Source organism: Propithecus coquereli, unplaced genomic scaffold, assembly GCF_000956105.1.
Source record: "Propithecus coquereli isolate 6110/MARCELLA unplaced genomic scaffold, Pcoq_1.0 Scaffold279, whole genome shotgun sequence".
In the NCBI taxonomy this organism is placed as follows: domain Eukaryota; kingdom Metazoa; phylum Chordata; class Mammalia; order Primates; family Indriidae; genus Propithecus; species Propithecus coquereli.
Genome location: NW_012148385.1, coordinates 1,644,783 through 1,657,510, shown reverse-complemented (window position 1 = coordinate 1,657,510; position 12,728 = coordinate 1,644,783). Strand labels below are relative to the sequence as shown.

At 40.4% G+C, this 12,728-nt stretch overlaps 1 protein-coding gene across 1 annotated transcript; it reads right to left on the bottom strand.

The window, feature by feature from the left end:
- Nucleotides 1-50: 50 nt before the first annotated feature.
- On the bottom strand, nucleotides 51-5,964 carry NABP1 (nucleic acid binding protein 1). The gene is made up of 5 exons (XM_012647936.1): nucleotides 5,352-5,964; nucleotides 4,916-5,054; nucleotides 1,763-1,834; nucleotides 1,204-1,308; nucleotides 51-110 (listed from the first exon to the last, which is right to left on the bottom strand). The coding sequence occupies exons 1-4, from the start codon at nucleotides 5,440-5,442 to the stop codon at nucleotides 1,206-1,208; spliced, it is 405 nt and encodes a 134-aa protein (XP_012503390.1). The 5' UTR covers nucleotides 5,443-5,964; the 3' UTR covers nucleotides 51-110; nucleotides 1,204-1,205.
- Nucleotides 5,965-12,728: the final 6,764 nt, after the last annotated feature.

Below are 12,728 nucleotides of genomic sequence, written 5' to 3'. Positions count from 1 at the left end.
TCATAAAGACATACTATACATTTTAATTAATTACCCCTTTGTTCTGCTGTCCTCGATAATCTGGGTTGGGTTCGCTGAAATTTGGCACTTCTGAATAAACCATACAAAATCTGAAAGAAAATAAAAGACAAGTTAAATGACTTCTGAAATAAAGTAATCAACCTTTCTTTATATAACATCCCTAACTTATAGGAATGAAGACCTTAGTGTCAAATTAACAGCAACATGTTAACGCTATTCATTTATAAAAGAAACTTCCTAAATGATTATGTCTCATAAAAATACCAAATATTTGACTGTCTATAAGCATAAAACATTCTATTTTATATTTAAATTCTTCTTTTGTACTGCAAAAAATAAATCATGTCAAAGATCAAGGACACAGAAACACTTCTTTGTCCTGTTTTTCCACACAGGCTGATGCTAGTGAACCATGTTTAGGGTTCCAGAGTGGTTTCTCCAGCAGTGGTGATGGATTTGCATGATCCATTCACACACTCATCCAGTCCCTCTTTTGACCAATCACTGTGTATCTGCAAAGACAATCATTCAAGGTTAAGAGTGGTTTCCAGGTGATAAAGAAAGAAAACTGGCCATCAAACCACCAGTTTACCCCAGTGTTGCTTATAAATTGACATATGGTGTCAATTAACATTACACATAAGTATTTTCTTAGGTCCTCACCCCACAAAAAAGAAATTAGAAGCAGTTTTGGTAAATCCTAGACTGACCCTGACAAAGAGCAGTCATTAAGAATTGAGTGACCTCCAGTGGTTCTTCACACTAACCTCCATTATTATACCTCTTTATGTACACAAGGAGGCCAGGACAGAATCTTGAACATTTTGGTTATAGACACTAAGATCTTTCATAACACATAACTCTAATATTACTACTCTAATCTTCTTTCTAGCAAACAGTGTTAAACCAGTTACTGATCTTTAAAAGCTACTATGATTGCTTTTTCTCCCTTTCATTATAAACAGATCATCCAAACAAAATATCTCAAGCCCTTAGTGTAGAATAGCTTTCCTTTTTTATGGTGCCATTTGTGGCTTCTCTCTTTGAATATCCTCCAATTCAATGGGCATTAAGTCGCTATCTGAGCATTAACCAAGTAGAATGGACTAACGATTTAGCTCATTGCCTTCACCATACTTTCATACAACCCAAATGTCTAGGCTAGCATGGAGGCTGAATTACCTTTACACCCCTAGAGAGGATGGTTCCTCCAGGTCAGGGTGGAGATCATTACCAGGGTGGTAGTGTACGGAAGCTCGCATTGCGGCTGCCTGCACCGTACCTAGACTGTGGATAAATAGAGGACTTCAGTTTTCATTGCTGCAAGTCCTTTTAACGTGAGTACATTCACCCATAACCAGAAAAAAAGAAAATTTAAACTTATGGCCTGAAACTCATACCTAGCTTCTTATTTGGCAAATTACTAGGAGACTGTGCTTTCAAATGGCACTTGTGACATCTGAAAGATGTATATTTCTAAAGCCTACAGAAATGGTCCCACTGGGGTTGGTCTCTACTGCAGCTTCTTACTGCTCTTTGCCAGGAAAAAATGACATTTACAACCATAGGAAACAGTATTGATAGGTGTTAAACTAGTACATGCAAAGTTATTTTTTCAGTTAAGCTGTCAAAGACATTCAGTTTACTAGTCAAAAAAAGCCAAGTAAGAGGTTTACAGTTTAAACCTACCAATGAAGACATTATTTGTAATTAATTATACAAAATGCATTTTAATACTTACTCCCCAATTTTTTGAAGTTCACCACCTCTTCCAGTATAAAGTGTCAGACATCCTTTCCACATGGATGCATACCTAAAGAGAAAAGAAATGTTAGTTCTTTGGAAATATGTATATTTTCTTCTATTCAAATCAAGTACATCTTCATACTGTATATTTTTGTACTGAGGTAGAAGTGAGAATCAAGCCCTCTCTCTACTACAGTAAATCAAATACAATAAATCTAACTTTGATTAACTTGCTACTTACAAAGGAATAATAAAGAAATTCTACTGCCGAATTTTGACATAATTAACTATGACAAACCCTAGAAAATAAAAGTCTTTTTGCAAAGCAAAATTATACCCTAGATGATCATATCTTTAGTCAATTAACAAAGGAAGAACTTTTAATTGTAGAAATTTAAGCAGAAATTATTTTTCAGCCACACGATATATAAAATCAACACCCCAGTGTTTACTTTTATGCTCATTTACACAGTGATATACTGTCTTTTCTTCTGCCCTCCATAAAAGACACAGGGTTCCCAAGCTATGGAAGATTTGGTAGAATTTAATCAAGGTGATTAAAAAAACTAAAGTCACACGCCTGTAATCCTAGCACTCTGGCAGGCTGAGGCGGGCGGATTGTTTGAGCTCAGGAGTTCGAAACCAGCCTGAGCAAGAGCGAGACCCCGTCTCTACTAAAAATAGAAAGAAATTAATTGGACAACTAAAAATATATAGAAAAAAAAAATTAGCCGGGCATGGTGGTGCATGCCTGTAGTCCCAGCTACTCGGGAGGCTGAGGCAGAAGGATCGCTTGAGCCCAGGAGTTTGAGGTTGCTGTGAGCTAGGATGATGCCATGGCACTCTAGCCCAGGCAACACAGTGAGACTCTGTCTCAAAAAAAAAAAAAAAAAAAAGTCACAAACCATTCGCCAATCTGCCTTTCCAAATTCGCAATTTTTGATACCAACCCAGCTAAACAATTGTTTACTCTGAACAATTTTGAATGCAGACATCTTTAAAATAATCCCTTGCAAAAGACAATTCCTCCAAGCAAAAAAAAACAAAATTAGATACAAATCTAAGAAAAAGGTAAATTAATCAATATTACTCAGTCTTAAATCAGCCCAAAGTTTGGTTTTCAACAGTTCTCTGTACAACTACTATGGTAACTGCATAACTTTTAAAATGATTTATATACAGTTCATTTTAATAAGGGTTTTTAAGGACTCCATTCACCACTCTTAAGTTATACAAAGAGTGACATAGGAGACAGCGCAGTAGTAACATTTCACCATACTAAAATAAAATTAATGCAAATTTTGAGAAAAAATTTCAATAGTTAAAATTAAAGCACTTAACTTCTACTTGTTTAAGAAATGAGAACACTGAAATCAAGTTTTCAAGTTTTTCTGAATTAACCATTATTTAGATGTTAGGTATATCTTTCTTCAAAAGCTACTTTTCTTAGATTCGACCAGAATTTAAGGGCCTTACAATGGCCCAGACTCCAAGCTGAGTGTGTTATTTTAGTAAGTAAGGTATAATCATTCCCATTTTACAGAAGAGGAAGCTGAAGTATGAGGTGTAGTAACTTCCCAAGGTCATATTAAAGCAGCAAATAGAGCTTCTTTAGTTTTGAATTTTCCTTTAAACTGTACTCCTAGGTAATTGCTCTCCTTAACATTATATAGACACCATAGCTACTGAGTTTAATTTCTTGACGAATCTTTTAATAGAACCATCTATGCCTGTGACTACAGAATATGAAATATTTGAAATGAGATGCTGTTTTCAGTGTATACTTTTACTCATTGGATGAAAGATATTTTGGGAGTCAAGAAACTTCAATTATGCTAATCCTCACCACACCCTCTCATGCAGGAATTCTCTTTTAAACATGTGAAAATTTAAAAGACATAAGTAGTGTCATGAGTCAGTGTATGAGAATAAAATGTCTTAAGTCCTGACTCTCACTTCCTGCTGTGATTACCTCACTTCCTGAAGATGTTGTAAGACCTGAAAGATAGTATCAAAGAGCTCGAAGCTCTTGCACTCACGGCTCCCCAATACTTCTCTGAAATTATATTTATTAGGCCAGGATCAATCTCCACCTACTCTTTCAGTAGTTATGATTGATAAATCACAATTCCAGTGATCACCAAAGCTTCCAAATTCTATTTTTTTTTTTTTTGAGAGTCACACTCTGTCACCCAGGCTAGAGTGCCCTGGCATCAGCCTAGCTCAGAGCAAACTCAAACTCCTGGGCTCAAGCGATCCTCCTGTCTCAGCCTCCTGAGTAGCTAGGACTACAGGCACATGCCACCACGTCTGGCTAATGTTTTTTCTATCTTTAGTTGTCCATCTGATTTTTTATTCTTAGTAGAGACAGAGGTCTCGCTCCTCCTCAGGCTGGTCTTGAACTCCTGAACTCAAGTGATCCTCCCTCCTTGGCCTCCCAGAGTGCTAGGATACATGCCACCATGCCCCGCCCAAATTCTATTTTCAAGATCCTGTCCTGACCTTTTATCTTCCTAAGATAAAGTTTTAGTAAATTTTTTAAAACATCCTATCAAAAAAAAAGTGCTAAATACAGAAGGCAAAGAAATTTTTGAGAATGAGCCTTCCAGATATCATAAACTTCTCTTAAATTTTTCCAGTGCAAATTTTACATACCACAGAAAATGATGAATTCCCCAACTGCAATTTTAATTTATGTCCACATCGTCTAAATAACATAGGTAAAATATTGGCCAGAATTTCAAGTCATTAAAAAGTGAGGGGCTGAAAACTGAGTGACAACTACATTGAATTAAATAACTTAGGAAAAGAGAAAATGTGGACTGTATCAATCCACTAAAAGACTCAATGACTCTCAGAATAGCATTTAAAACTACACTCGACCTGTGAACTTGGTGGTGGCGGTGGTGAGAGGGCGTGGAGGATTATAAAAGCCTTAAACCAACTACTTTTATAACTGCAAAGGTGTGTTAACATCCCAGTGCTGCCCACCATTCAATTTTAACACCAAAGAAGCTCAAAATTCCTTGGAGTGGCCCACAGAAGAGACACGGAACTCCAGAACTTGACAAGATCCCGGGAGTCAGCCAATCCCGATTCTGCAGACTGTTCCGACATTCTCTTCCCACACACTTCTATGCACACCTACCCTCTGGTCAACCGAATAATATCCCCTGGCTGTATAAGGCTTCCGATCTCATCCCACACGGAAATAGTGATGCTGCCCGTTTTATCTGCTACTTTGCACGATCTCACTTCATGGCCGTCTTTGGTTTTGGTCACGCGTCCTGTGAGGGTTTAAAAATCAAAGGGGGGGGGGGCTGTGTTAGATGAGGACGTCCAGAAAAGCTCCCTAACTCCTCCTCCGGTATTTTAACACATCTGGAAGGTGGGAACAGGCCAAGCCGGGAGTTCTTGCCGCAGGTAGGATCTGAGCCCAGGCGGGAGCCACTGGAGACACGTGGGTGGGGGAGGGGAAAGAGGAGGGGGAGGGGAAGGGAAGCCCCCGGCTCGCGGCCGCGGCACCCTCTCTCCCGTGTCGGGGTGCATAAGGGCGGTGGAGTGGGCTGCGGACCCCCACTTACCTATCTCCAGGACAATAAAGACGACATTTAAGTTTTTCAGTCCGGGCTTAATGTCTTTTATAAAAAGAGGCGGGTCGTTGACCCCATTCATATTGAGGCAGGTGCGGCTACGGCAGCGGAGACACACGAGTGGGCAGGGCGGGGACAAAGCTTCCCACCCTCTCGGGCCAGGGGCGAAGGCGGAAGGGCGACCTTGGGCGGGGGTGGCGAGAGAAGGGGCAGAAAGCGGTTAGTCAGGGACCGGGGAAACCAGCCCGGACGGCACTGAGCCTAAAAAAAGAAAAAGGAAAAAAAAAAAACGCTCACAAGTTAAAAAGAATAAAAAACACGAACCACTCCGCACACCAACCCCGCTCCCAACTGGGCTACAGGATGGCAAGCGTGCGAACTGCCCCGTTCTTTGGAGAAAAGATAAAAAAAAAAAAGGCAACGAGTAGACAGCTCTGCCCTAAGTCCCGCTCACACACACACACACACGGGCGCGCGCCCAGCCTCTCCCGAGCTCCGGGAAGGGACCGGCTGTGACAGCGAAACCCGATCAGAGACAAGACAACCGCGCACCCAGCGTCCCAAACAGCGACTGACGAACGCACCCACACGTCGGCTGGAACCCTAGGCCGCCCCGCCTCTTATGACGTCACGCGGCGTCTGCACGCCCGCTGCCACGCCCTCCTGGTACGGGGGAGGAAAGAGAGGGGGCGGGAGCGGACCAACGACGCCGCGCTGCCGCCCTCGCTCCTCCCCCGAGGCTGTCAGCGCGGGCCCCGCCCCCTCGTCCTTCCAATCCGCTCTCGGCCCCGCCCACCCCGCCCGCTCTCCTCCCAGTCCGGCCGCAGCGGCGCCGCGTCACAGCTGAGCTGCCTCGCCTTCCTGCTAACGCTTTTTACCGCTCGGTGCCCAACTTTGGGTTTTCTTGCCTTTGTTTCCCGCAGAGTTCGGTCCCCCACCCTTTCCTTCTAGTCCTGCGATCACGGGGAATGGTGCAGTTTAGGACTCTGGGTACGTTAAAAAGTGTGCAGTCGGGTAAGACCAGGGTTCTACCCGGGGTCGTTGGTCCCGGGCCAAGGAAAAACACGCTGGGATGGTGAAGGGGTCTGTGGTTGTAAGGCTGGATTTTAGCCTAGAAGGGAACTGGGAGATCAATTTAAATTGGCCTCATTTTAGGCATACTTAAATTGAGATCCAGAAAGTTGAGGTAGTTTGCTGAAGGTCACCTGGCAACTTATGAGTGGGCAAAACTGCACCACAAGTCGTCCCACTTGGTCTTCCACTTTTCACTCGAATACAAGCAGATAGACAAGTAATTAAATTCCTTTGCAGACCTCATTTTTCCTTACCCCTTCCCTCTCAGATTACACCTTTTCCCCATTTTGCTTTTCTTCTTTTACTTTACACTTGTTTTTATACATCCAAAAGAAAATATACAACAGTTGTGGGAACACCTGCCCCATAACTGAAAAAAAAAATGAATAAAGTTTTAAAGTTTTTTTTAATTTCATACAGTGAAAAGAGTATGTACTTTAGAGACAAACCTGGGCTCAAACTATTTGCTAGTTATGTGACCTTTAGGACAAATGGTTAAGCTGTCTAGCTAGCCATAATTTAATCATCTGAAAAATAAAATCCCTGTCTCACCGAGGATTAAATGGGATCATAAATAAATTGTCCAACTACTGCCTAGCAAATATTAATAGTAGATACTCAATATTTTCCCCTTGCCAATTTTCTATTATTAAAAAGAAGAAAAACAATAATAGCCTGTGATTACTTAATCCTTTCATTGACTTTGTAGAGCGAGTGCTAATTTTACTGATGATGAAACTCACCAAAGGCCACATAGCTACAGAATGGCCAAACTGGGTTTGAATCTAGGGGCAATCTTGGTCCCAGAGCTCTCCAGCCTAAAGTTAATTTTTAGATTTAGATTGCAGTGGTGGAATTATAAGAGTCGAGAAACAGACTGAAGAAATAAAATAGTAGCAGCAAGATAAAGCAGTAGGGCTTTAAAGAATCATCTAGTTGACTATTCGTGATGGTAACAGAAATATTGGAAAGTGTCAGAGAATTTGTTAATTTTTCCCCTTTATTTCCTGAATATTTTTAGATCAACCACCACTTCCCAAACATCTGCACAGATATATTATAGATCTTGAAAAAGAGTCAAAAATAATCACAGTATTAGCAAAGCAGTCAGGGCATTCTTAAGGAAACAGAAGTTTCCATTTCATGGATTAATAAAGCCCAGAGTGCTAAAGATGTTGACATAATGGAAAGTTGTGTAAAATAATATAAGCATGATTTCAACATCAAATAAAACAAATGATGAAACATGCCAATTCATGGCAGAACCACCATCCAACTTCAGGGCTCCCAAAGACTCCAATCCAGATCAGAAGCTCTGATTACCACGGTTGTGTGATGAGACTTGACACTTCAAATGGATTGCCCTCAAAGCTGTATTTTCTAATGCTGGCAAAACATTCTCACAGAAACAATATTTAAATCAGTCTTTTTTTTTTTTAAGATTTGACAAGATCTTCAAAAGATTAAGAATAGATAAGAAACCAATTAAGAACTTGGAGCAGAATTATGGCCAAGCATTTGGGCAAAGAAAGTAATTAGCCACTCTCTGAACTCTCAGTCATCTGTTGCCAGAAAGGGGATTAGATGGGGCTGTTCAGACTAGTTATATTGACATTTTATAAAGAGGAACAAGACACTTAGGAAACAAAGCCCCACAAAAGCAGATGCTGGTGCTCAGAGCAGTGACCCAGCCCTTCCCTTCCCCCACAGGACATAACTCAGCTGAACATCTATTTCCTTCCCTACTTACTCAGTAGTTCTCAAAAAGGAAATGCAACCATATGCTTTCTCATTAACCAAAACCAAAGACAGCCTTGAGAAACAAGATGGAGCTCTTCAACTCAGGCTAGTTGGTTTCAATTACCCCTAAATCACTCCCAACGATGGTGATTAATAAAAAGAGAAAGGGATATCAAGAAGAACAAATATTGCTAAGCAGATAATCTTTCCTGAAATTACCATTCAGTGAAATAAACAAGGAGATCTGTCATTCAGCCCATCCAGTTAGGTCAAAATGATTATATCGCTGATTCTTTAGTATATTTATAAGATTACGTCATGACCTTCTCCCTTCTGAGGCTGTCAGTCATCTGGCCTTCTTCATTTTTCACAGTCCAAACATAAACTTACTCTGAGATGATGGGCTCTTCTACATTTTGCCCAGAACCTCAACACCACAACTTCATGTAAAGATGCTTAGCGAGATCCAGTGTAATACAGAAGGGCACCCGGTAGAGTCCTGCTCGTATAAGGCTCTGGTTACCTGGGTCCTCATTGATAAAGGTTTTTCTATAAACTTTCCCCGGCACTCAGTACGCATGCTCACTCCCAGGTTTTGGTTTCTGGTATTACCGAGATCATTTTCACTTTGTTTGCACCATCCATCTATTTAGAACTATTAACACATCAGTAAAACCTATCACCAAGTACTGTCGGTTACTAGACATTTTGTATGGTGAAACTAACAATTTTAAAAATTAAAAAGAACTATAGTGTTCTCACATAATCCACTTTGTAACATAATTGACAAGGTCAAAAACAAAAACAATCTTGTTAAAAAGATTTACACGAAAGACTCAGAAGTAATGAATGTTTAGTAATGACTGCAACAATATCCACACAAATCATCCCTGTAATGATAAATGCTAACACATATTGAGCATTTCCTATAAGCCAGGCATTTTACACTTATAAGCACTTTACATTTTTTTATATATTATTTAAAAATTAATGTATATGAGGTAATTGCTCTCATTTTACAGTAAGTTATAGAACTGGGATTTAAAAACAACCATGTGTTATATGTGATAACCTTTTCTACAAAACAGTTTGTTTGCCCTGGAAAGTATATTTCTTTGGTCATCTAAATGGGGAATTGGATCTTTCAAAGTCTTCATAAATTCACAGTGATAAATGCAGTAAAATGTTATGCGATTCCCCAGTGTCTGATTCTGTAGGGGCAGTGAATTCTGCTTGTGAGGAATAACTAGTTTCCTTTGGACAGAAATTCATCCCTAAATGGGTTAATTCAGCTCAGCTATATTATCTTTTAATGAAAGAGTGAACAAGTTTGGCTTCTGTGTTCTAAAAAACTTCTTTCAAATGTACCATACCTCTAAAATAGCTGCCTGGATTTATTGTTTATTCAGATAAAAAAAAAACCAAAATATTATTGGATACTGAACTAATCGGAGACTGATAAAACAACATACAGTATCTAGCTGCTTCAAAAAGAGTTACTCACTACAGTTTGCTGATGTTTCCCAATGTAATTAATAAATAAATAAAATAATAAATAACAGGTGTGAAAACCCCAGCTACACTGGGCGCAGTGGCTCATGCCTGGAATCCTAGCACTCTGGGAGGCCGAGGTAGGAGGATCGCTTGAGGTCAGGAGTTTGAGACCAGCCTCAGCAAGAGTGAGACCCCATCTCTACTAAAAATAGAAAAATTAGTCGGGCGTCATGATGCACACCTGTAGTCCCAGCTACTCAGGTGGCTGAGGCAGGAGGATCACTTGAGCCCGGGAGTTTAAGGTTGCTGCGAGCTAGGCTGATGGCACAGCACTCTAGCCCAGGCGACAGAGCAAGATTCTGTCTCAAAAAAAAAAAAAAAAGATTCTGAGGCTGAATGAATTATAAAAAGAAAAAAAGAAAAGAAAATCAAAAAAAAAAAGAAAGAAAGAAAACCCCAGCTAGCCTGGTTTCAGAGCCCTCTTCCTTAATAGGCCTTGCAAGAAGTATGTGACAGTTTCTCCTAACATCATGCCTGACATACGTTGGAGTGGAGGGCTTGATGACTCTTTGTAGAAGTCTGATTTACTGTCATGGTTTCTCTATAATAAAAATGAATGCCTTTTCTGATGTTGGAGATTATCAAGCATCACACACATGCACATACGCATACATGCACATATTCACACACCAGGAAATCACCAGGAAGAAACAGTAAATGTTTCCAAACAAACCCCTAATCGAGTATTTCCCATAGTAGCATAGAGTGTCCCAGTTGGAAGGATGCTTACAGATAATGTAGTCTGACCCCTTCATATTGTGTATGAAAAAATACAAGCTCAGAGATGTTAACAAGATTACCACCTACAGTCCCTAATGAATTAATGGATCTCAGCAATCATTACCAGAGACTGCTAATATCACACAAAGAGAGGCAACCAATCCAAACCAATTAAATAAGAATCTCTCAAGGTGGGACTTAGGCATCAACATATCTTAAATCTCCCCAGGTAATGACAACATGCAAGTAAGTCTGAGAATCACAGCAGGTTAAGAGATTTTGTTTTCCAGGATAAATTTTCTTTGTTTTCCATCTATCTATTAATACTCTGAAACAGTGTTTCCTTTATACTAGGTTAGGGAAAGCCTGCACTGATAAATTTCTAGGACTGAAATAACTGATTGATTATATATTTAAGATTTCTAATATGTATTATCAAATTACATTTTAGGAATTTTTGAAGAGATTTATACTCCATTTGCCCTTTGTATATACAGTAAACATAATTCATTAATTTAGTCAACAAATTTTTATTGAACAACTACTATGTGTCAGCACTGGGACTGCATCAGTGAAAAATAATACAAAAATCCCTGACTTCATGGAGTTTACATTCTAAGGGGATAGACAGACAATAAAATAAATAAGTAAATTGTATAGTATATACTAGAGGATAATGAGTACTAAGGTGAAAATAAAGCCAGGGAGGTTATAGGGATTTAGCAGGTAGAGGTGCAGAGTGGTCAGGGAAGACGATATGAGAGTAAAGATACAAGGGAGAGGAGGGAGCAAGCCAGGTGGCATGTGGGGTAAGGCACTCCAGACAGGGAGAGCCATCAAAAAGGCCCAAGGGTTTCTGGAATTTTCCAGGAAAGACAAGAAGCCTGCTGTGGCTGAAGCAGTAAGGAAAGATTCTAGAAGATGAAGAGGAAGAAGGGGCATATCATATATGAGGACTTTGTGCTGACTTGGGCTTTTACTTTGAGACAGGAATCTATTGGAGTATTTTGAGCAAACATGCTACCCTGACTTAGCAGGGTCACTCTTACTGTTGGGTAGAGAGCAAAAGGAGCAAGGGCGGAAGCAGGAAGATCAGTTATAAGGTTATTGTGTTAATCCACTTGAGATGTGTGGTGGCTTGCACCAGGGTGGTAGCAGTGGCAATGGTCCAATCTGATCAGCATCTGGATCTATGTGGAAGACAGAGCCAACAGACCTACCATCTGGCTGGAGTATGAGAGAATGAGATGAATCCATTATGACTTCCAGATTTTTGGTCTAAGCAACTGGAAGGAGGGAGTTGTCAGTAAGTGAAATGGGGAAGACTACAAGTGGAGCAGTTTTGGGGGATGAGGAAAGATCAGGAAGGCCATTTTGGCAGGAAAAACACAGCAAGAAGAGTGGTATGTTGGATGCCACATGAATCAAATGTTTCTGGGAAGAGGGGATGATAGTTGTGTCAAATCCTGCTGATAGATCAGGTGAGATAAAACTGAGGATTGATCATGGGGTTTAGCAAAAATGAAGGTCATTGGTGACTTTGACAAGAGCAGTTGTAGTGAAGTTGGCAGGGGAAGAAAGCCTGAATGGGTCAAATTCAAGAGAAAACAGAAGTCCAGAAATTGGAAATGTCAAAGTAAGTGTATATAGTTCCTTCTAGGAGGCTTGCTGCAAAGGAGAGCAGAGAAATGGGGTAATACTTTGCAGGGAAAGTGGAACAAAAAAGATTTCTTTTTAAAGAGGTGAAAAACAATATCATGATTTTGGGCCAAGAGGCACGATTCAGTAGAGAGAGGGCAAATCAAATCACTGGAGACACGTCCTTGAGCAGGTGAGAGAGGATGGAGCTAGAGCCCCTGTGGAAGGGTTGATGGGAGACAGAGGGATCCTCTGGAACAGGAGGCTGGGTTACCATGGTGGTAGGAGTGTGTGGGAGTTCTCTTCTGATTGCTACTATTCCGAGAGAGATAGGCAAGATCATCAGTTAGAGTGAGAACAGGGAGGAGATGCTGGAAGTTTGAAGTGTGAGAAGAGGTTACAAAATAGTTGTCAGGGAACGTGGGAGAGTGAATGATTCAGAAGCGCACTAAAGTCTCACTTGAAGGCAGTTAACATCCAATTTAAAGTTCAACAGTGGACATGGTTTTGTACGTTTCATCAGACATATCATCTATGAGGGTTTAGGCACAGACTAGGCGGAGAGTTGGATTTAACCAGTATTGGAGTTTTGACAAGTGACAGTAACCCTGTTTTTTGCAATGTATATTGTATAAATCTTTC